A 21,587-nucleotide genomic window follows, 5' to 3' on the forward strand; every position below is an offset into this window, starting at 1 on the left:
GATAATTATTTTATGTTTTATTTTTATTATTTTATTACTTTCCTTCTACGTGACTTTACCGAAAGAACCAAGAAGATGAATCCCTGCAGTCACGAAAGCTTTAAATCGAAATTTGAGCAGCTTCATGTAAGGAGGCGGGGTTATGTAAATACCAGGGGCGGGGTTAACGAAATACAAGGGGCGGGGTTAAGACCTGAAGGCGGAGTTATGTAAATACAAGGGGCGGGGTTAACACCTCAAGGCGGGGTTATGTAAATACTAGGGGACGGGGTTAAAACCTGAAGGCGGGGTTATGTAAATACAAGGGGGCGGGATTAATACATGAAGGCGGGGTTATGTAAATACAAGGGGGCGTGGTTATGTAAATGAGGACAAGCGAGGGGCGTGGCCACTGAATCAATCGAATGGGGATCGGGGGGAGGGAGGTCAGCTGATCGCGCCTTCAAATTCCTTAGCGCGGATAGGCGCGGCGCGTGCACGCCCCCACCCCCCACCCCCGCGCCCCACGTAGACGCCGCGCCGCGCCTAAGCGCAGTGCGGAATCTAATCGAGCCGTCGGGCACCCTCCACGTCACGGGAAGCGGCGGCAGCGGCTGGCGGCGCTTCGGGCAGCACCGAAATCCACTCGGGCGAGAGGTGAAAGCGCCGCGAACAGGTGGGGGTGGCCGCGTCTCATCCCACGGGAGAGACGTGGCCCGAGACGTTGTCGTTTCGCGGTGGCCGCCGACGTTTTTGTGCGGCGATCGGAGGCGCGGGGTCCGTTCCGCGTTGGCGGGGAGGGAGCGAGCGAGAGGAGGGGGGGAGGGCGGCTAGTCGAGGTGGCGGTGGTGGTGCTAGGCCCTCGGATACGACGTTTCTTATCGTCGCTCAACTCTCATCATCATCTTCGTCGTCGTCGTGAGCCTTTAAAGCGGGCACACGCACTGCGGTGGGATTGTCACCCGGCGAAGGCACCCAACGTGTGTATCGTGTGGGTCACGTTCGTGGTGGTGTTGGTGGTGTTCGTGGCGCGATGGAGGTGGGGCTGGAGGTGTAACGTGGAAGACGCCGCTCGCCAGTCGTGTGCGAAGCGGGTTTCACGAGATTTCCACACGGAGGCGCTGTGCGCCTTCACTTCGTCGTCGTCGTTCCCATCATCATCTTCATCGTCGTCTTCATCTACTAAAACGTCGTCGCAGCTTAATTTTTATATAAATAGATTTTTGTGTTTTAAGTTGTGGCCTTGTCCGCCCCGCCCGCCGCCGCACCTCCGGTGAGCGCGGTTGGTGGTGCGAAATAAGTTAAAAAGCCATTATCGTCAGCTTTTTCACCGTCTTCATACAATCTTTTAACAACGGGACGTCATTACCTCCACAGCTGTATCGCCATCGTCGTTTTGTGATCACCTTTGTGTCAGCAGTCGTCCGTGATCGTCTTCATCACCACCACATTTTACATCACCATCGTCGCGACGTATCGTCCCTTCTCACGCCTTTGCCATCTTTCGGAGTCTTGCGATGCCACAATCCTCTCAATCCGTGGAATTCCTTCGCCGTGTGGGGCTAGTATTGTCGGGCTCGTTTCCCCTCCTTTAGCTTCAATTCCACCACCAGTCTCGCTCATTTTCGTTCTCGTGGCGACGCCGTGCCGGGCACATGCTCGCTAAAATGCCACCGCATCGGAAAGAGTTTAACATTTATCGTTTTTTTTGCGTTTCTTTTGCAAGCGCTCCCCTTTTCCTCCAAATGAAACCTTATATAATGCGTCTCTTATTGCTTCTATGCATTCCTTTATTCTGTTTGGCAGTGGCCATATTTATACAAGTTATAGCTTGCTGTGTTGCACTTATTGAACTCGTTCTTCGTTGAACGATTATTAACAAGGAACATCGCTATGACTAGCCGCTGAGGGCCATACTACACTTTGGCATATACAGTCCAGAATAAGCAAATGTCGCCTTCCGAAGGTCTCGTCAACAATTCAATGCCCTGCTAAAGACTGCCAGTAAAAGCTCATTATTACATCAGTTCTCGCAATACCCATTTACAGAACTGTCCAGAATATCCAAGAGTGATAGGTTGGTCTTCATAAATATTAGGCTTAATGAGTGAGCCATGCCCTGCTACCCACTACCCAGAGTCCTTGTAATGGGCTGATAATTCAGTGTGGGGCTGACTTTTCACGTCGATAAAATGAGTACCACTTCGAGGAACATCACCACACAGTTGTAGGACTGTGGACAGACGGATCTTGCCAGAGGATTATGGAATTTCCACCACTCAAAGCCACCAGCCAGAGATGTGCGCTACCACATGCATGTTTGAACGAGGAGGTGCACTGAGACTTCTGGCTTCTGAAGGGCTGTTCTACTTCGGCAAAGAAGCTCGCTAACTTTAATTTGCACTGTCAATCTTTACTTCATGAGGAGTTGCTCATACTTTGTTGCTTCGACCACTGTTTTGAATACCTTTCCCATTGTTAACTGTACAACCTGAGACTCCCACTTTTCAATTTTATGATCAAGACTTTGTACGTTTACCGATGACTCTGTCTATGACATCTTTTCATATGCACTCTAATTTCCTTCTGACATGTAGAATTTTACCCATAAATACTCTTTCTGTGTGAATGATAACTATAAGCAGTAAATAACCATGTAATATTTTGGCATGTGTGCCCTGTTTATACAGCATCTTGAGACTTTAGGTCACATTTGCATACTTTATTAATCTAAAATGTATTTGTAATTCCCACCCATCTATCGAATTGCAATTGAAGTTTCCAGTGTGTATCAAGTCAATGGGTTTTTGTCACAGTAATAAGGAATTTTGTGTCCCATCCAACTTCAGGTTGTGTCTGGCACGCAGACGTGCGCTGCAGGCTCGTCACGAGACATGACGGCCGCCGAGAATGTGTGCTACACGCTCATCAACATCCCCAGCGACTCAGAGCCTCCCACTGAGATCAGCCTCAAGAATGACTTGGGTAAGATGGCTGGGGAGAAAGGAGGGCAGGTTTCATAATGGCCGTGTCAGACACCGAGTTGGCACCGGCTGAGATCTTAGTCCCAAAAATGACCTGTGTATGTTTGCCCGGTGGTTCTGGTGTAGAGGGTAGGTTTCATAATGGCCGTGTCAGACACCGAGCTTGCACCGGCTGATGTGTACTGGGTTCAAATCCAGGTATCGGCCGCCCCGTTGTTAAAACCAGGTTCTCAAATGTAGTGAGTTGATGGTCTGAGCAGTCACTAATGACTGCACATAAAAGCCAATATTTAATTTGCTTAACTTGTAATTTGAAAATACAAAGGGACACATTACTTTATGGTTTATCATTTATATTTTTAAATATACTTAATATACAGGGTAATCGATTTATAGATAACCCACTAAAATAACCCACTAAAATAATGCAAAAATTATAGAGAAAACTAAATTATATTTTTAAGCCTGGGCATGTCTCCCATGAGCCTCACTATGCTTATTAACTTTAAATGGTCTTTACTGTCTTGAGCCATCTCTTTCATATTATTCAACCACCTGTTGGCAAGAAAGTTAAAAGGTTATTAGAAATCCATGTAATATCTATAAATTGTGAATGGTTTGTAACAACAGATGCAGTTTTCTTGTTCGAAAAGGAATACATTTTTTTCCCCCTTACTCCTTTGACTTACAGAGAAGGGTGATATCCGTGCCAAGACAGAGGCGCTGAAGAAGGTGATTGTGATGATCCTGAGTGGCGATAAGTTGCCGGGGCTACTCATGACAATCATCCGCTTCGTGCTGCCTCTGCAAGACCACACACTGAAGAAGCTGCTGCTTGTCTTCTGGGAGATTGTGCCCAAGACGACGCCCGATGGCAAGCTGCTGCAAGAGATGATCCTTGTGTGCGATGCCTACAGGAAGGTACGTGCATGTGTTTGTGCATGCGTACGTAACTGCTTAATCACCTATTCACTAGATCACTGAAATTCATGCCCACCCCACCTGCTAGTTCGTCCATCAACTCACCTGTTTAGCCATCTGCGCATGGTCTATTACTCACCCACCCACATACTCATATGCTCATCTTGACTTTTGGATGTAGACATGGGTGAGATGTCTTTATATTTGGATCTCTGGGAAGGAATCGTGTCCATTGCTTGAATTCTTACATTTTTTTTTCTGAAGCAGTGTTGTTAATATTGACAGTGGTGAGCTGTTCTTTGCTGTCCATTGGGGCAAGAGGCGCACAGGTGTAGGTGCTGACTCGACATACATGGTTGTATGGATGCATTTATTAACATGGGTTTCAACACTGATATTACATCCATTGAATGCAACATATAAGAATGCATTTTTTCCGATTTATTCATATTTTCATGTTATTGAGGCAAATATAATTAACACAACTGTTAAAGCGAGACAGAATAAAATGAGAAACAATACAAATAAGACAGTGCAAACAACACGAAACAAATACATTTTTGATCGAATCCCATCCATAAATTTCCACGCTGCGTCGAATCAAATCTCTGGGCCGGGACGGGCGAATCGTTAAAGGACTCGTGCTGACGTCTGCTGCGCCCTCCTCGCTCCCTGCACCCTCAGGACCTGCAGCATCCCAACGAGTTCATCCGTGGCTCCACTCTGCGTTTCCTGTGCAAGCTGAAGGAGGCGGAGCTGCTGGAGCCGCTCATGCCGGCGATCCGCACGTGCCTGGAGCACCGGCACAACTACGTGCGGCGCAACGCCGTGCTCGCCATCTACACCATTTACCGGTGAGGCTGCACCCTCTGCAGCACGAGTGCAACAACAACCAAACAGCAGAATAAGGGATTTAGTTGGTGTTCAAGGTGCGGGGCAAAACCTTAGAGGTGAAGCACACCATCAAACCAGACTCTAAGACTTGTCCTTAGTTACACTTGCAAACCAGACCCTAATGCTAGCATTACTCAGATTGGTCAACCAGGCCCTTCTCCTACCCATACCCCTATCCACATTATTCAACCAGTTGCACCCTTAATTCTGATACACGACCCAACCAGACACAAGCTTTAACTACTGCCAATCTGCTCTAGATGTGTTCCTACCCCAAAGCCTAACCATACTAGCCATTCCGTACACTAGTACTAGCACTAGCCCAAACAAAACACAATAGCCATGCTGCCCCTCATACTATCTCCAACCCTATTCCCTAATCAAAGCCCCTCTGCACCTACTTTGGCCACCCACATTTTATTTGTCTTGATGAGAGGCATTGTGATATATATATACCCTTAGTTCAATGATGACCTGATGCTCTGTTTACGATGTATTACATTACAGTTTTGGTCTTTACAGTGTCTAATGCGACTGCATCTCAGGACTCCTAACAAGGGCTATGTGCATCAAGGTCAATTGAGCAAGTGGCCTTATTTTGTGGGATTTTACCTTTTCATAGGAGACAGAGGGGTGGGGTGAATTTATTTAAATATTCGCTCTTTTCCGAGTACAAACAACAACAAAAACAGTCCTTGTAATTACGCGTCAAATATTTTCATGCATTTTTCAAAATCAGAAACTTCGAGCACCTGATCCCGGACGCCCCGGAGCTGATCCACGACTTCCTGGTGAACGAGAAGGATGCGAGCTGCAAGCGTAACGCCTTCATGATGCTCATCCACGCCGACCAGGCATGGCACCACGGAGATAAACAAAGCACTGCTCTGAAAGAAACGCTACCGTCGATCGCTGTTGGTTTTGGAGCCCAGGGGGGTTGCGTGTGACATACCCCCACGTATAGGGGAATAGGGGGACGGGTCGAGTTTGGCGGGAGGGATAATTAATGGCTACTGATCGTCTGCAGCGCTATTTTTCAAAGCAGCTGTATAAAGCACTGCAGCGCATATCTCGCACCCACCGTGTGTCTTTAAATTTTACATTAACTTTCTTCACGTTAACCGGGGCCTGTTTATTGCACCACTATAGGATCGTGCCCTGGACTATCTGAGCACCTGCATCGACCAAGTGCAGACGTTTGGCGACATCCTGCAACTCGTCATTGTTGAGCTCATCTACAAGGTAAGTCTCCGCCACGCCAAGCTGTGATGCATTCAGGCACTTTTAGGGCTATTGTTGCATGCAATTGTCACCAGCAGTGGTGGTGATACCATGTTCTATTGAATAAAACAAAATGGTTTCCAAAATGGACAAATCTGTTCACTTTGATTGTAATCTCAACTGTACATTCCTAAGACCAATTATTGATTAAATTATCAAAGCCACTTTTCAACAATGTGTTTTCACTGGCCATACATAATTCTGCCACATGATGCCATTGTTCATAGTAAGTGAATGTGTTGCACGTGACAATTTCCGGCAACAATTGTCCTTGTGCATCATGGCCTTGAGGAACAAGTGCCGCAGAAAAGCCTCAATCTCGTTTGCACTCTGGCCGCTTGATGATGCTCGCTCACCTTGCTCGCCTTTCCCCCCCCCCCGATGGCCGCTGCCCATCGTAGGTGTGCCACGCCAACCCCACAGAGCGCGCCCGCTTCATACGCTGCATCTACAACCTGCTGCAGTCGTCGAGCCCCGCGGTGCGGTACGAGGCGGCGGGGACACTCGTCACGCTCTCCAGCGCCCCCACCGCCGTCAAGGTACGGGGCCGGGCCCCTCTCGCCGGGAACACGGCAAACCAGTTGTCAAGCGGCCCCCATGAGCCAAGCCCGTTGGTCGGTACCACCTGGGTTGGCAAATGGCACCAACACATATTTTTGGAATGTTACCCATATCGTTCCAGATATGAATGATAGCAAAGTCTGTGTAATAGATTGAGAAAATGTAATTATCCAAATATCCTTCTTAAAAATGTTCAGTAATAGTTGTCTTTGTAGAGCTCGGCTATCCGATTAGCTAATGGATTACACTACAAAGTGTTGGCTTGAGTTACTTGATTAACCGGATAACCCAAACATAGTTTAGAGAGTGTGGGGGGAGACCACCTTTTTTAAAGGGCTCAGAGTAATTGACCACAAACAAAGTTCTCGCATCGTGCCTAAACGTTTGTCCTACTGTAGCGGATAGCGCGCTGCACTACAAACCCGGCGACCCGGGTTCCATTCCCGCTCACAGCCACCACCGGTGATGATTATTTGAAGCTGCCCTGGGCCTCACCTAGGTCGACTCAGCCTCAAATTATTACCTGGTGTGGTGTGTAACATTGCCGCTAGGGAGACAAAGGTGGGCAGGCATGGTGTTGGCCACCTACCCCCTTGTGTGCCATGCCGGCCTTCATATGTGCTTGCTAATGGCACTTGCCCAAACAGTCTGTTAATGCTATGAGGGATGGTCTGTGTGTGTGTGTGTGCAGGCGGCGGCCCAGTGCTACATTGACCTCATCATCAAGGAGAGTGACAACAACGTGAAGCTCATTGTGCTCGATCGCCTCATCGAGCTGAAGGACCACCCGAGCCACGAGCGAGTGCTTCAGGTGCACAACTGGGAACGGGAGGGAAAGGGCAGCAGAGGGAAAGGGAAGGGCAGTAGAGGGTAGGGGAGCGAAATGCATTGTAGGGCACTCGGTATAGCCAACATCTAGTATACACTTTGCAGAACGAGGGCGTTTGAAGCCTATTTTATGTCACTTGGCAGTAAAACTTTCGATACTTTCTGTGAGAATCAATAGTTTATAGAAGATTTTTGGAGTGAGAATAGGGTTTTCCCTTTTATCTGGCAACAAAATAGGTGTTAAGTTGTTAATACACCAAACTGAAACTTTTTACAAGGAATCGTGTCTGCATTAACCACAATACTTGTGGTCAAAATGAAAAAAAAAAATACTCTGATAATATATGCATTGTCTTTGAAACTGATTGGTCCACACCAGAGACAGCTTTCTTTGAGCCTCTTCTCAAACGGTGTTAGACCAGAGGACGCCTTTTGGCGCCTTTTGGCGTCATCTGGTTTAACACTGTTTGAGACGAGTGCATGACAATCTGCTGCTCTTAGCAACACGATTGGCATATCATTTGGAGAAAAACTGTAAACAGAAAAAAACCAACGTAATAATTGACTAGGTAAAGGTTAATCGGTGGGTGCCCTTTGACCCGACGCAGGACCTGGTGATGGACATCCTGCGTGTGCTGGGAACTCCCGACCTGGAGGTGCGCAGGAAGACTCTGCAGCTCGCGCTGGACCTGGTGTCCTCGCGCAACGTCGAGGAGGTGAGCGCTCCCTTGGTAGCGGTGCCGCAGTAGCGTCCACCAGTGATGTCAGCCACGCTGGAGGCCCATGAATAGCTCCATCGCGATGCACGTGGTGCATGCTGAGAACCTTTCCATGTTAACCTAGGAAGACTGGCACATGGAGGGGAAATTAAATTGCATACACTCACAGTCCTGTATCTGGGAGCCGGGATTTGGGAAGTCAAATGGGCATTTAAACTGCTATGGAGGTCTGGAGATATTGATTGCAGCTGTAAGCCCCAAGCCAGTGTTCAAACATTGTTTTTGAGGGGCATCTCCCTGGATTCAAGAACACGCTGCATATCCTTTGCAGCATAGGGCATCCCAACTTTGGGAACATGGACAGGCATCGGTGTGGACACCGAAATGGAAACAAAGCTACTGCTCACAGCCACCACCTTTGATCCTCTCGTGTCCTCCTTGCCCCCCCCCGCCACCACCCGGGACACATGCCGACGCAGCTGGTGATCGTGCTGAAGAAGGAGGTGATCAAGACCAACAACGTGACGGAGCACGAGGACACGGACAAGTTCCGCCAGCTCCTCGTGCGGACACTACACTCGTGCAGCGTGCGCTTCCCGGACGTGGCCGCCAGCATTATCCCCGTGGTGCGGCTGCCTTTCTTGTGACCCCACTCTGCTGTAGCCCCTATGACCTCTCGTTTGACCCCGCTTGTCTTGTAGTCACTCGGCTAACACGGGTGTTGGGCGAGCGTTGGGAAAGAAAAAAGGTTGTCATGGAAGGAGTGAAACATTACAGCCTTATCGGTTAAGATCGGTAGCAATTGTTCATTTGAGTTGAATTTGCTTTTTAAGTTTTTGTATAAATCGAGTTTTCGGAGAATGCAATTGTTTAAAGATAGAAATTGATAGTTTTCATTCAAATGTCTTTCCACTTTATTTTTCCCCACGGTGACCCGTCTCCACCTTCCCCGTGCCAGCTGATGGAGTTCCTGAGCGACACTAACGAGCTGGCGGCGGGCGACGTGCTGGTGTTCGTGCGGGAGGCCGTGCAGCTCTTCGAGAGCCTGCGGCCGCTCATCATCGAAAAGATGCTCGAGGTCTTCCACTCCATCAAGGCTGTCAAGTGAGTGGCTGGGACGAGGGCAGGAAGAACGGCAGGAGAGGCACCGCACTCCCGCGTTGGACAGATTTATACTCTGCACATATCCGCTTAATGCCGTGCACACACGTGTGCTGGGTCTCCTTCAAAAAGCCGAGTGAGTTGAGTAACTTCTCATTTTCCAAAATGAAATTGTGTTTTTAACAGCAAATACTGACATTCTGTACTTTTATTATTACTTAATTTTTCCAGTAGCTTCCTCATAACTAAACCTAGATGGAATCATCTTCTTGGTTCTTTCGGTAAAGTCACGTAGAAGGGAAGTAATAAAATAATAAAAATAAAACATAATAAAACAATTCTCACATTTATTTTTATTATTTTATTACTTCCCTTCTACGTGACTTTACCGAAAGAACCAAGAAGATGAATCCCTGCAGTCACGAAAGCTTTAAATCGAAATCTAGATGGAATCCATTACTTAGAGCTAATTTTAGCTTGGCTTATTCACTTTCTGAAACCATTATTCAGCAAAAATATCCAGGACTTAAGAAAGTGAATTGTTAACCTAGTAATAACAATTGGACATGTGCTTATTAATCTACATGTGTTAAAATATTAATCTACATGTACTTGTGCCAATTATATGTGATTCTAAACTATGGCGTCATAAAACAAACAATACTGAGAATGAGACGGATGATACGAATGAGACCAAACGCGACGCAACTCTTGAATCAAATTGTGACCACGCTCATGAGACTTTGTGATTGAATGGTAGGGCTGAGAAGGTCAATTGTTGTGTGTGGGGTGCTGTTGTGTGCAGGATCCAGCGCGGGGCGCTGTGGATCCTAGGCGAGTACTGCAACTCCAAGGAAGACATCCAGAGTGTCATGACGGAGGTGCGCCGCTCCATCGGAGAGGTGAGTCGCCCCACTGGCAACCTCAAGAAGGCCTTGGCACCGTGACACTCGCAATCGCAGTGCGTGGTGGGCACACGCCCATGATCTAATGCACCCGAACACAGCTCTACCCCGGACACTACCTCTACCGACTCGCATGCATGCCCTGTCACCCACCGGACGATGAGGAGATGGAGAATCCAGAGAAGATACTGGTGCATTACCATCTTACTCTTACATTTTTCCCCCACAATGCCGCTAGGATGACGGCTAAAGCTCTCGTTTAAAACCACCCTTCTCCAAAACCCACTACCGGCAGAGCGACTGGAGAGGACCAGGGTTTGCGGCGGCACTGACCGTGAGACATTCACGCAGCGTACAATGGCACCCTCCAGTTCCTCCCCGCTTCAACGTTCATCTCGGTGTCGCCCCCCCCCTCGTCTCTTACTCGTGGCAGATCCCCATTGTGGAGACGGAGATCAAGAAGGCCGCGGGTGAAAACAAGATTGATGAAGAGGTGTCGATGGTGCCCGCGCAGAAGCTCGTCACCGAGATGGGCACCTATGCCACGCAGAGCGCTCTCAGCACGGCTCGTCCTTCCAAGAAGGAGGAGGAGAGGTGGCGTTAACTTCACTGCTCTCTCTCGGGTTATGGAGGCTGTCGCTGGCGACGCTCTGCTGTTAGCTCGTGGTGCAGGAGAACTCACGGGTGGCTCAGGGGTCACAGCACTGAGCCGACACTGCTGTGACCCTGGGTTTGAATTCGGGTTTTCGCCACCCATGCAGCGAGGTGATGGTTATAGTTAGGCATAGCCCGGTTCATTTGACAAAGAGCTCAGTGACTGTTGGCTGGTTGGTTAGTGGTAGTGCTAGGATCAGTGGGAGCGGCTGTACTAACGTTTAGGTTGCTAATTGGTCAGGGTCAGTGAAAGGGCTACATTAGTGACTGGGTAGCTAGTTGGTTAGGCCTGGAATTAGGGATTGTTTGTTTTGTAGGGTAGTGTACTCCACTCCAAATTGCTTGCCCATCTTCCCTGTTGCAGAAGCAGCCTTTGAATTTGCTGGTTGCTTTATGTTTCTTGTGTTTCACCACGTAATCGCTCGGCACGTCACTGAGCTCTTTGTCAAATGAACCGGGCCGGCTAGCCGGCGCCTCTGCAAAAATGTGGCGCAATGCTTGCCAGGGCCAGGCGACCCACTGCCAAATCGGCGCTCCCATTAAATGGGCCTTGACTAAATTTGGGTTTAACTGAGCATGCTTGCAGAATGAGTGGCGCTCTGCTGCAATGGGTTGTTGCCAAGCACAGCTGCATTCCTTTAATTCCATGAGTAATGGAAGCTGTTAATTTGAGCCGTGGCTTGAAAGTGGAGGCCAGAGTAGAAATGGAAACCGCTTTTGCCTTTTGAGGATAAACACAGAGGAAAGGAAAGGTCAGCAGAGGTGACTGCTGAGACAAATCATGCAGGATAGAAACCTGACACCTCATGAGGGCTGAAACCACAGACCTTATCGCTGTTATGATCTGTGCATGCTGTTATGTCTTGTGTCTGCTGTGTTGTGTAATGTGTTGTACGTGTTGTGGTGTAGGGCAGTCTGTTGTGTGTTGCACTGTGGTGAGCGTGATAGATTTTGCGTGTTTTGTTGTACGTGTGGCGTGTTGTGCTGTCACATCCTGTGTGGTATGTTCTGTGCCACGAGTGTGCATCTGTATATGAACTATTTCTTGTGTTGTGCTCGGTGATATATATATAGTATGTATATCTGTGTATCTATGCGAGCTGCTGCATAATTTTGCATGTGTTCTTGTGTGCACTTATGTAATTGTATATGCAGTGTGTGTGTGTCTGTATCTTCGACATTTATGCGTGTATATTTTTCCCCGTGGCTCTGCTGTGCCGTGCCTCAGGCCACCCCTGCGTGGGTTCCTCTTGGAAGGAGATTTCTACGTGGGCGCAGCCATGGCCACTACCCTCACCAAGCTGGCCCTGCGCTACATCGCGCTGGTGGACGACAAGCGCAAGCAGAATGTGAGAGCTTCCACCTCCACACCCCCCCCCCCCACTTGCCTGAATTCACCACTCCCTGGCCTTCGTCACGTTTCCCGTGTGTGCTCCGAGCCACAAACTCGCACGTTCTTGTGTTGCTCAAAGTGGTACACAGCAGAGGGTGACCGGGTGGTTCAGGGGGCTGATTCTGTACCTGACACGGGGTGGTGCACTGCTCATTGCTTCAGAGGGTTGGTTCGATCAAGGGTCTGTTGCTTCATTCGAGCACTGAGCTGGCACTGCAGCCTATCTGGGTTTCCAAGTGTGCAGTGCCAACCTACACGTGTGTACTCCTTGTGTGCATGTGTGCTAGTTTTTCTACGTGTGTCTATACATTACATTTATACGTAATTATGTTTTTCCTTGTGCGAGCGTGTCTCACGCTGTTTGTGTGTGCATGCCGCACTGTGTGTCTGGAAGGGTGAGTGTGTGTGTCTCACGCCTCGCTCTGTGTGTCTCACCCGGTGCAGGTGTCTTGCCCTGTGTGTGTGTGCATATGTGTCTCACCCTGTGTGTGTGTGTGTCTGAAATTGTGTGCGTGTGCGTGCGTCTGGTCCTTTGCGTACGTCTCACCCTGTGCTGCGTGTGTGTTGTGTTTTTGTTGCTGCTCCTCAGTCATTTGTGGCAGAGGCGATGCTGCTCATGTCAAGCGTGCTGCACCTGGGCCGCTCGTCGCTGCCGAAGAAGCCGATCACCGAGGACGACGTGGACCGCATTGCACTGTGCCTGCGTGTGCTGTCCGAGCTCTCGCCGCTGCTCTCCGACATCTTCAACAAGGAGTGCCGTCGCTCGCTCTCCAACATGCTCTCTGCCAAGCTGGAGGAGGAGAAGCGATCGCTCAAGGTGCCAAGCCAGGCAGTGGCAGTCTCCTGCTCGAACGCGCGGTATCTGTCGCATGTGATGTTTGTGAGTGCGCGTGTGTACGTAGGTAAGTTGAACTTCTTTCGCACCGTTTGTCGCCACACTGCTCATTAGAGGTGCGGGAGAAGGAGAACAAACTGAATACCAAAAGCAGTTCTAAATAAATTGCGTAATTTAGAGCTGAAAGTGTATAGCTCCACTGGCTTCCTAATATAAGAAGAAAGAGTGTTCCAGATGGCCATAGAAGCTCATTTGAAAGCACAGGATGCAGTGACCATCTTTTTGCGATGGTTAGACAAAAGCCGCTGTGTGTCAGTGTTGTTTGCACACTAGTTGCACATTCTACAGGTGTGTCTATCTCCTTGTGTCTTTGTCGATGTATTTGCCTCTGCTTTTAAAGTTGTCTTTCCTTGTGTGTATGCTTTGCTTTGTGTGTCTCTCCCTTTGTGAATGTCTCGTCCCTGTGTATGTGTTTATATCTGTGTTATTTTGTCTGCTTGTGTGAGTGTATACGTCTTACACACACACTGTATGTGCATCTTTTCTTTCCTCTGCGTGTCTGTTTCTATATGTGCATTCACATCTCTGTGGGTTTGTCTGTTGGTATGAGTGCACACGTATCTCACGCTGTGTGCGTGTGTCTCTTTGTTCATACAGAAGGAGAGTGAGAAACGCACGGTGAGCGTGCAGGCCGACGACCCGATCACATTCATGCAGCTCATGGCCAAGAGCGAGAACTCCTCTAAGGAGGACCAGTTCCAACTGAGCCTGCTGGCTGCCACGGGCCACTCGCAGAAGAAGGAGGCTGCCGACCCCCTCTCCTCCAAGCTCAGCAAGGTCAGCGGCTCGGGTGTAGGGGGGAGGGCGGGGGGGGGGGGGCACCGTACACGTGTAGGGCGGAGGTGAAGTTTGCTTCAGGCAGGAAAGCGGTTGTGCCGGTGGGGATCGAAGGTGGCGGGAGTTCTGGGAGCTCATGCTGCCATAGAGACGCGGGGTCACGGACACAGAGCCGGTACACTGTTAACGTCCTGGAAATGCATCTGGATTTCGGCTGCTCGTGATTAAACCAGGCTCTCAAGTGTAGCGAGTTGATGGTCTTGGCCCAGTCACCAATGAATGCACACACAAAAATTGTTAGATTAAAATTTTCAACTTAACATGGAATATTATAACTTCTTATACTTTTCCAAATCAAGCCAAATTGAAGCATTTGGGTTGTTTAACATGCGGTTATTTGCCGAGCATATAAAATGGACTTTCCACTCGGGGCCAGGGGAGTGGAGAAGTGCCTCGTGTTCATTGGAGCAGGAATGTACTTTTGACTTTTCTTCTTACGAAACCCCTCCCTGATTCACATTTTTATTTCATGCCATTTAAACTCCGGCCCCAATTGGACCCCACCCGATTGCCACCTCGCGGTTCCAATTCACTCACTCGTCACGCACAACGCCCACAAAATGGCACTCCTCAAAAGCTCTCCGGCGTGTTTCCAGGGGTTGTAGACTGTGTTGATCAGCTTGATGTTCGACGTTTCTCTCCACGTTCCGGGAGCTTTGAAGCGTCGGACACCAGCCTGAACAACGCGCGACACAACCCAACAGAGCTGTACAGCACGACCGCGTCAGTTACGCTTTCCCCATTGCTGTGTGCCCATCGTCATGCTCGCGTGCATCTCCCCCCTCTCCCCCCGCACCACCTCCCTCACCCCTGTTCTCCCGTCGCGCCGTCCGATGACGCCTGCTGCTGCTGCGGTGGTGACGGTACAAGGTGACACAGCTGACGGGCTTCTCGGATCCTGTGTATGCCGAGGCGTACATCCACATCAACCAGTACGACATCGTGCTGGACGTGCTGGTGGTGAACCAGACGAGCGACACCCTGCAGAACTGCACGCTGGAACTCGCCACCCTCGGTGCGTCCCGCCGCCAGCGTTGACTGCTGTGGCCAGATAGATTTTTCACTTAAATAAAATCTTCCTTTTAAAATCATGTAGGTGCCCACATCTTGTTCATAATGTACGCCCTGCAGCAATGATTCTCAATTCCAGTCCTCGTGACCCTATTCGGTACCGCTTTCTGCGATTACCAAACCATCAGGTACACTTGCAGTATGCAGTGGCATCATTTGGAGCTTGCATGGTCGCCTGGTATGCAGGAGGTCAGAGGTTCGATTCTGACCCTGACGCCTATATATTTGGAGTTTGCATGTTCTCCCCGTGGTTGTGTGGATTTTTTCTCTGGGTCCTCTGGTTTTTCCCTCAACATTTAGAAACGTGCTTTTAAATTATTGAGAGTATTTGGCTGCCATACATTTCCACACGGTAAGCCGCTTTGTTCAGCTATCATTTATGGCCAGGTTGCTTCTGAAAAATAAGCTAATAGCTCTATAGGCTTTACCTGGTAAAAGAAAAAGTTTCGTTTTATTTGTTTATTGATTTACTTACCTTTCCTATACTATGCACTCCTATCGTGTGTTCGTATTGTTGTAACTTTCTGACCCACGCCGACTGGATATCTGTGAAAAAGAGCTTCATAGCTCATTAGATTCCTCCAGTATAAATAAAGATTCTGATTCTCATAATGTCTATATATCGGTCATTACCAAAAGGTGGACTGTGGCATGGGAGAACCTCATCCAATCATCCAGCAGTGACTGTATTATCAGTGGATTGGCCCAGGGCTGTACACACTCATCTAAAGTAGGATTGATAGTCCAGTGATGCAGCCACTGCGCTTGACTTGTAAGCAGGTCTGTTCCCGGTCCGCTGGTCGTCGTCGTTGCCTCTATGTTAATATCGTTGTTTGGCGGCACTCACAGGGGACCTGAAGCTGGTGGAGAAGCCGTCGCCGCTCACGCTGGCTCCCTACGACTTTGCCAACATTAAGGCCAACGTGAAGGTGGCCTCCACCGAGAACGGCATCATCTTCGGCAACATTGGTAAGGCGAGGAATGCGAGTCGGGAGTCGATTCGTCCCATCATCATCATCCCATTAGAGGCTGGTAAAATGAATACCACTTTTAGAGAAGTCTGCAGTGCTCGTTTTTGGGGTTTTGGCTTCTGCCAAAGGAATATGGAATTTCCACTGCTGACCTAGAGCCTGTTGAAGTGACTTTAGAAGTAATTTGGTGATGTCATCTTGACATAACGATGGACCGGAAGTGTCTTTGTTGATGCATTTAATGAGTGATGGGTCATTGGTTAAACAAATCCCCCCCCCACCCCCTCTTCACCCCCACAACGTGCCCAGTGTACGACGTGACGGGCGCGGCGAGTGACAGGAACTGCGTCGTCCTCAACGACATTCACATCGACATCATGGACTACATCCAGCCCGCCACTTGCTCTGATGCCGAATTCCGGCAGATGTGGGCAGAGTTCGAGTGGGAGAATAAGGTACCACAGTCACCGCCACTCCAGAACCTCGCCGTGCCGCACCTCCGATTAGCATGGTTGGCTGTGTACGTTGCGAAAGAAGTTTAAAATACATAGAGCCCCAGCCTGCGCTTGGTTGCAGAGCAACGCAGAGCATCTCTGGCCATAGTGTCGGCCAGTGAATGAGCAATTTGTTTGATGGTTACCCGAAGCATCCTGGCCATACTTGATTAAACGGGCAATAAATAGGCATCGAGCAAGTCATACGTTAATCGATTTTGAAAGATTTTTTATACGCACAATAATACATATTTTAACATTTTGACACGTAAGGTGAGCATTAAGAATAGATTTTTAATCGATGGATCAATGCATCGTTGCATTCCTCATTACCGTTACACCCGTCTCCCTTTTTAAAAGTGGGACTGAATATGAAATGGTCACTGTCAAGTAAAGTGACCGAGCACTAAATTTGGTAACCGGCAATGGATCGCGAGCCTGCGTCTCTGGCCGACTCGGTCACGTTTGTCTTCGCCCACGTTCTGCGAACGTGCAGGTCACCGTGAGCACCAACATCCTCGACCTCATGGAATACCTGAAGCATATCCTCAAGTCCACCAACATGAAATGCCTCACTCCAGAAAAGGTCAGTCCACCAATTTAGGGGCAACACGCGAAACCGGGCGGTACACGTCTTGGTACATGGGCTGCTGAAGCCACGGCAAACGCTCGGTGCAATGTCCAACACCGGAAACAACCACCACCGCTGCTACTACAGCTTAAGCTTAAAACACTTTCTCTCCTTTGTCTATCCACTGCTGCATGAGGGGCCTCCCCACACCATGCATTTGGTCTAGGTTATTTGACCATGCTACACCACACCGGTCTGTGTGGGTGACTGAAGGGGGGAAGTGTAAATGTGGGAGCATAGAAGTACTCTTTGATTCTTTCGGTAAAGTCACTTTACCGAAAGAACCAAAGAGTAATTCCTGCAGTCACGAAAAGCTCCAAATTTAAGCATAGAAGTAGATTACAACAATGGTTATTGTTGCACTGCCCTCTGCTGCCCATGCTGTAGCCATGGGGCAGTGCGTGCTGCTTTACCATGCTGGAGTTTACATCTCTCGTGTGTGAGGTTTCTCAGGGCACTCCAGTTTCATCCATGACCCAATCATTGGCAATGTGCCTGATCTTGTCAGATCCGAGACACTAAGTAGGTTTGAGCCTGGATAGTGCTTGGTTGGGTGACCACCCATGAACAAAGCATGCTTTTCTAAGGTCTCTGGCTACATGGTTGGTAATAGAGAGCAGTGCAGAAATATCCATGATGTTACTGTGTTTCTATGACCTGACGTCTGTACTTCTGGCTTTCGACAAGTGTGGTATATTATCTTCTGATAACCCTCATGGCATGGTAGAGGTCCCTCATTCAGCAGTGGGTTGACAAAGTTGTGTACATGTGTAGTGAGTGACTTCCGAGACACAACGTTTAGAGGGCTTCCTATTTATTCTCACACTTCTGGCATAATCACCGGGCGACATATATATACACGGCTACGCATAGCCGACTCATCTACACAGCCCCATCGTCGTCGTAGTCTAAACTATATAGTTGGCTAACTAATATAGTGATGACGACGATGGGAGCCGTGCAGAGGATCGGCCATGCGACCTGACGTTGAAGAGAGATGACGGCGAAGACTGCGATGGCAGCCAAGATCCGGGACCCCACGACAGCCCCGAACCTTCGGTCACGTCCCCCTTAGATACTTCCCGGCGTGGCCAAACGTAGTTGGATCTTGTCGTACCCGAGTGGCGTTAGGGGATTGTGTTTGTGAGTTTAAGGTGGTGGTAAAGCCGTGTTTACAGTGAGCAGTTTTCGCCGCAGGCACTGCTTGGGAACTGTGGCTTCATGGCGGCGAACCTGTACGCACGCTCCATCTTCGGGGAGGACGCGCTCGCCAACGTGAGCATTGAGAAGCCCACGCACCTGGGCCCCGACGCCTCCGTCACCGGACACATCCGCATCCGTGCCAAAAGCCAGGTACGGCGTCCCAACCACCACAAGCACCACTAAACTATTTTTATTTTCCTATGCAAGGCCCATCGCTAGGCTAATTGCATTGACCATGACACTACCGCTCCCCACTGTGAGAACAAGCACCTGGTTATGTGCACACTAAACTAAACTTTTTATTTTACCAGGTAAGGTCCACTGAGCCATATAGCGCTTTTTCAGGAGCAACCTGGCCACAGGTTGATAGTTCAACGAAGTGGCTTATAACATGGAAATTTGTTGCAGCCAAATACTGTAAACGCATGTTTATAAATGTGGAAGGAAAAACGGAGGACCAGGAGAAAAATCCACGACCACAGGGAGAACATGCAAACTCAATATACAGGCATCATGGTTGGGATCGAACCCACGACCTCCTGTATACCATGCGGGGTGGTTAACATGTCGCCACCGCAGTGTTTTTCTACCACAACTGCAGCTTAAACTCAGAACCTTTTGTCAGAAGATATGTGAGGTTGAGCCTGGTTCGTGCTTGGATGGCTGACCACCGGGGCTTGGCAAGTAGTGAAGGCGTGTGGCCAGGAGATGGCAGTGTGGGTGGGTTTTCTCCAGATTTTCCAGTTTCCTCTCAATGTCGATGGCCATAAACCCAAGATCCTCCTGAAAAAATATTCGGACTCAGGAAGGCTTTAGTGGATAAATAATTTCTATAATAGAGGCACGGTAAAATGATCTCATGTATTGAGTGTTAATATTTACAATTCATATTTTCTTTCGGCACTCCCAGAGTAGTAAAAGCTGATGAAGCCGTGTAGAGGTGACGATCCGAAAAGAGTGTGCTCAATGAATTGTTACAACGCAGTCATGCATTTTAGTAAATAATTGATTCACAAATTGTGTACTTTGTGTCGAGTTTAGAATAATTTATAGAAGTCACGATCGATTTGTTATCCTTGGAATGCGATGATGAACCTCCTTCGGTTCCTCTTAAAGCTTACCTATTCTCCATTGCTCATTCTCTTCCTCTTCTCTCATCCCTCCACTTTCCCGCCCCTCCCCTATCCTTATGATCCATTAGTACTCTCTCGTCGTCAATCATTCTGCAATCCGTGCACTCCGCTGACATGTAACTAATTCTATTATGTTTTTTAAACTATGTCAAGCACCGCAAATGAAGGCGCTCTATATATATCATTAGGTCACGCAATAATTTCTTCACACGCATGCATGCCTGTCAGGGTTTCACATTGGTCCACTCAACACGAACACAACACAGCCTCGCGTATGCACATGCTGATCACGCTTTAATATACAATCGGTCCGCAACACGACAATCTTTGTTCTCACTTTGCTGGGTTTTTTTATTCTGTCGGTGGCCGTCCAGCTGTGGATAATCCTTACCAGCGAAGTCTTCCCTGGGTGTGTCTGAAGGAACACTGCCGATATTTGTTGTTAATTTGCAGATCTGTCTCCTCCCACCTCCCCTCCACCTCACAGGGCATGGCACTCAGCCTGGGAGACAAGATTAACCTGTCCCAGAAGAAAGCTGCTGTGTGAGAGTTGGCACGGGCACGAAGAAAGGGAGTGGATGACACTGCTCTGCCGGAGTTTTGCCAATTCACTGCTAACACCACCACCAATAGAGTACTTAGCACCACGTGAATTGGCTGCTGTTGGCTAAAAACGGGATTACCGTGGCTCTTGGCCCAATGCGGTGTAGACATTTTAAACGCCGTTCGGAAGTTCTGCCCATAGATGGTGGCTTTTGAATTTGTACAAGTGACTGTTTTCCAGGTTTGCATTATTAGGGCAAACGATCCTTTGAGTAACTTTATGAAATACACTTATCTGTTGAACGATTATATTTTGTTTCTTGTGGTTTTTTGTTGGTAAATCGGCAATGTTATAACAGCCCTTTATAAACGGGGAAAATAAATTTGTGCATTAAAACTATCATTCATCGAATTCTCAAATAATGATCTACGTCTGTTGCACGTTTTTTTTACATTTTGCTAAATTAAATTTGACGAAGCCATTTTATTTCCATTCGTATAAAGTGGGGTTGTTGAGAGTAATTCAAGGTTCACAATGGAAGGCTTTCAAATATCATTGTGCATTTGTCATTAACTTACTGGTGTTTCAAGCAAGGGCCACGGCCTGAAAGGAGAGGGGGGGCTCTGTTGTAAGGGCCATTGTCTAAAAGTTGGCCTATTATACATCTTTGTTCTTATGGCTGTCGATGACAAATGTGGTGCTGTTTCCGATCGCAAACCACCGCCAATGCATTTCATTAATACTTTGTTTATTTGGAAGGTTCATATAACGAACTCCCCATCTTCCCATTAACTATTATTAGTATTTAACAAGTGTACTTATGGATAACTTGGGACAATGCACAAAGACTTGCAGACAATCCCTTGAAGCTATGGATTAAATTAAAACAGGAAGAATCGGCAACTGAGGTGCATTGGGGAATAGCAGAGGAGCAGTGATGTGACCTCATGGGACCAGCTGACAGCAACCACCTCAATCATCCGACTAAACCACACCCCGCCCACCCTTGACAACCTGGGCTTTAAGTCACTTCCACTGTTGCAGTGAGCAGAACCATTCCATACCCACAATCAAGTTTCTGAGCCAGTGATGAAAATTCCATATTCCCATGGCAATAGTTCGTTTCTCCAGAAGACAACTGTTAAACTCCCAGTACAACTCTGGCACATTGATGGACTCCATCCCCAATTGATATTTTAATGAGGTGAGCTCTAACCAGTCCCACCTGCCTGGAATTTGTTATGCCCCAATTGTGCATTAAAATATTGTTAACTTTTGCCCAAGCGTGTGTTTATGGTTCATGGTGACTACAAAGTTTGTAGGATTGTTATCAGTTATGGAGTCGATTCTCAGTTTCGGAGCACATTTCAACGTTTGGCAGCTTGGCCATTACTGTCACGACCCTGACCACACGTGCCTCATCATAGTCACATGGCCCAGACTGCGACAAGGATATATCCACTGTCCGGAAATGTGAATTGTGGCACCAGCCTAATGAAATAATTTGCCAAATAAAAATTCGTTGCACCCTTGCCAAGACAATTTCATGCCACATGACATCAACCCAACACCATGGTTGTAGCCTATT

General features: G+C 48.3%; 1 protein-coding gene across 5 annotated transcripts; it reads left to right on the top strand.

Annotated features, from left to right (window-relative positions):
- The first annotated feature begins 530 nt into the window (after nucleotides 1-530).
- Nucleotides 531-20,304, top strand: COPB1 (coat protein complex I subunit beta 1). Of its 5 annotated transcripts, none has more exons than XM_078856967.1 (22): nucleotides 531-655; nucleotides 2,829-2,964; nucleotides 3,655-3,884; nucleotides 4,569-4,738; nucleotides 5,518-5,632; nucleotides 5,928-6,020; nucleotides 6,461-6,598; nucleotides 7,312-7,431; nucleotides 8,057-8,164; nucleotides 8,647-8,793; nucleotides 9,126-9,271; nucleotides 10,074-10,170; nucleotides 10,607-10,767; nucleotides 12,056-12,176; nucleotides 12,810-13,037; nucleotides 13,713-13,892; nucleotides 14,823-14,967; nucleotides 15,873-15,992; nucleotides 16,304-16,449; nucleotides 16,985-17,074; nucleotides 18,305-18,472; nucleotides 19,943-20,304. In XM_078856967.1, the coding sequence occupies exons 2-22, from the start codon at nucleotides 2,874-2,876 to the stop codon at nucleotides 20,000-20,002; spliced, it is 2,874 nt and encodes a 957-aa protein (XP_078713093.1). In that variant the 5' UTR covers nucleotides 531-655; nucleotides 2,829-2,873; the 3' UTR covers nucleotides 20,003-20,304. The 5 variants fall into 5 exon arrangements, with proteins under 5 accessions (XP_078713093.1, XP_078713097.1, XP_078713095.1 ...); XM_078856971.1 differs by having other exon boundaries at nucleotides 18,317-18,472; XM_078856969.1 differs by having other exon boundaries at nucleotides 538-655; nucleotides 2,847-2,964.
- The last annotated feature ends 1,283 nt before the right edge of the window (nucleotides 20,305-21,587 follow it).

This window comes from Lampetra fluviatilis, chromosome 5 (genome assembly GCF_964198595.1).
Source record: "Lampetra fluviatilis chromosome 5, kcLamFluv1.1, whole genome shotgun sequence".
In the NCBI taxonomy this organism is placed as follows: domain Eukaryota; kingdom Metazoa; phylum Chordata; class Hyperoartia; order Petromyzontiformes; family Petromyzontidae; genus Lampetra; species Lampetra fluviatilis.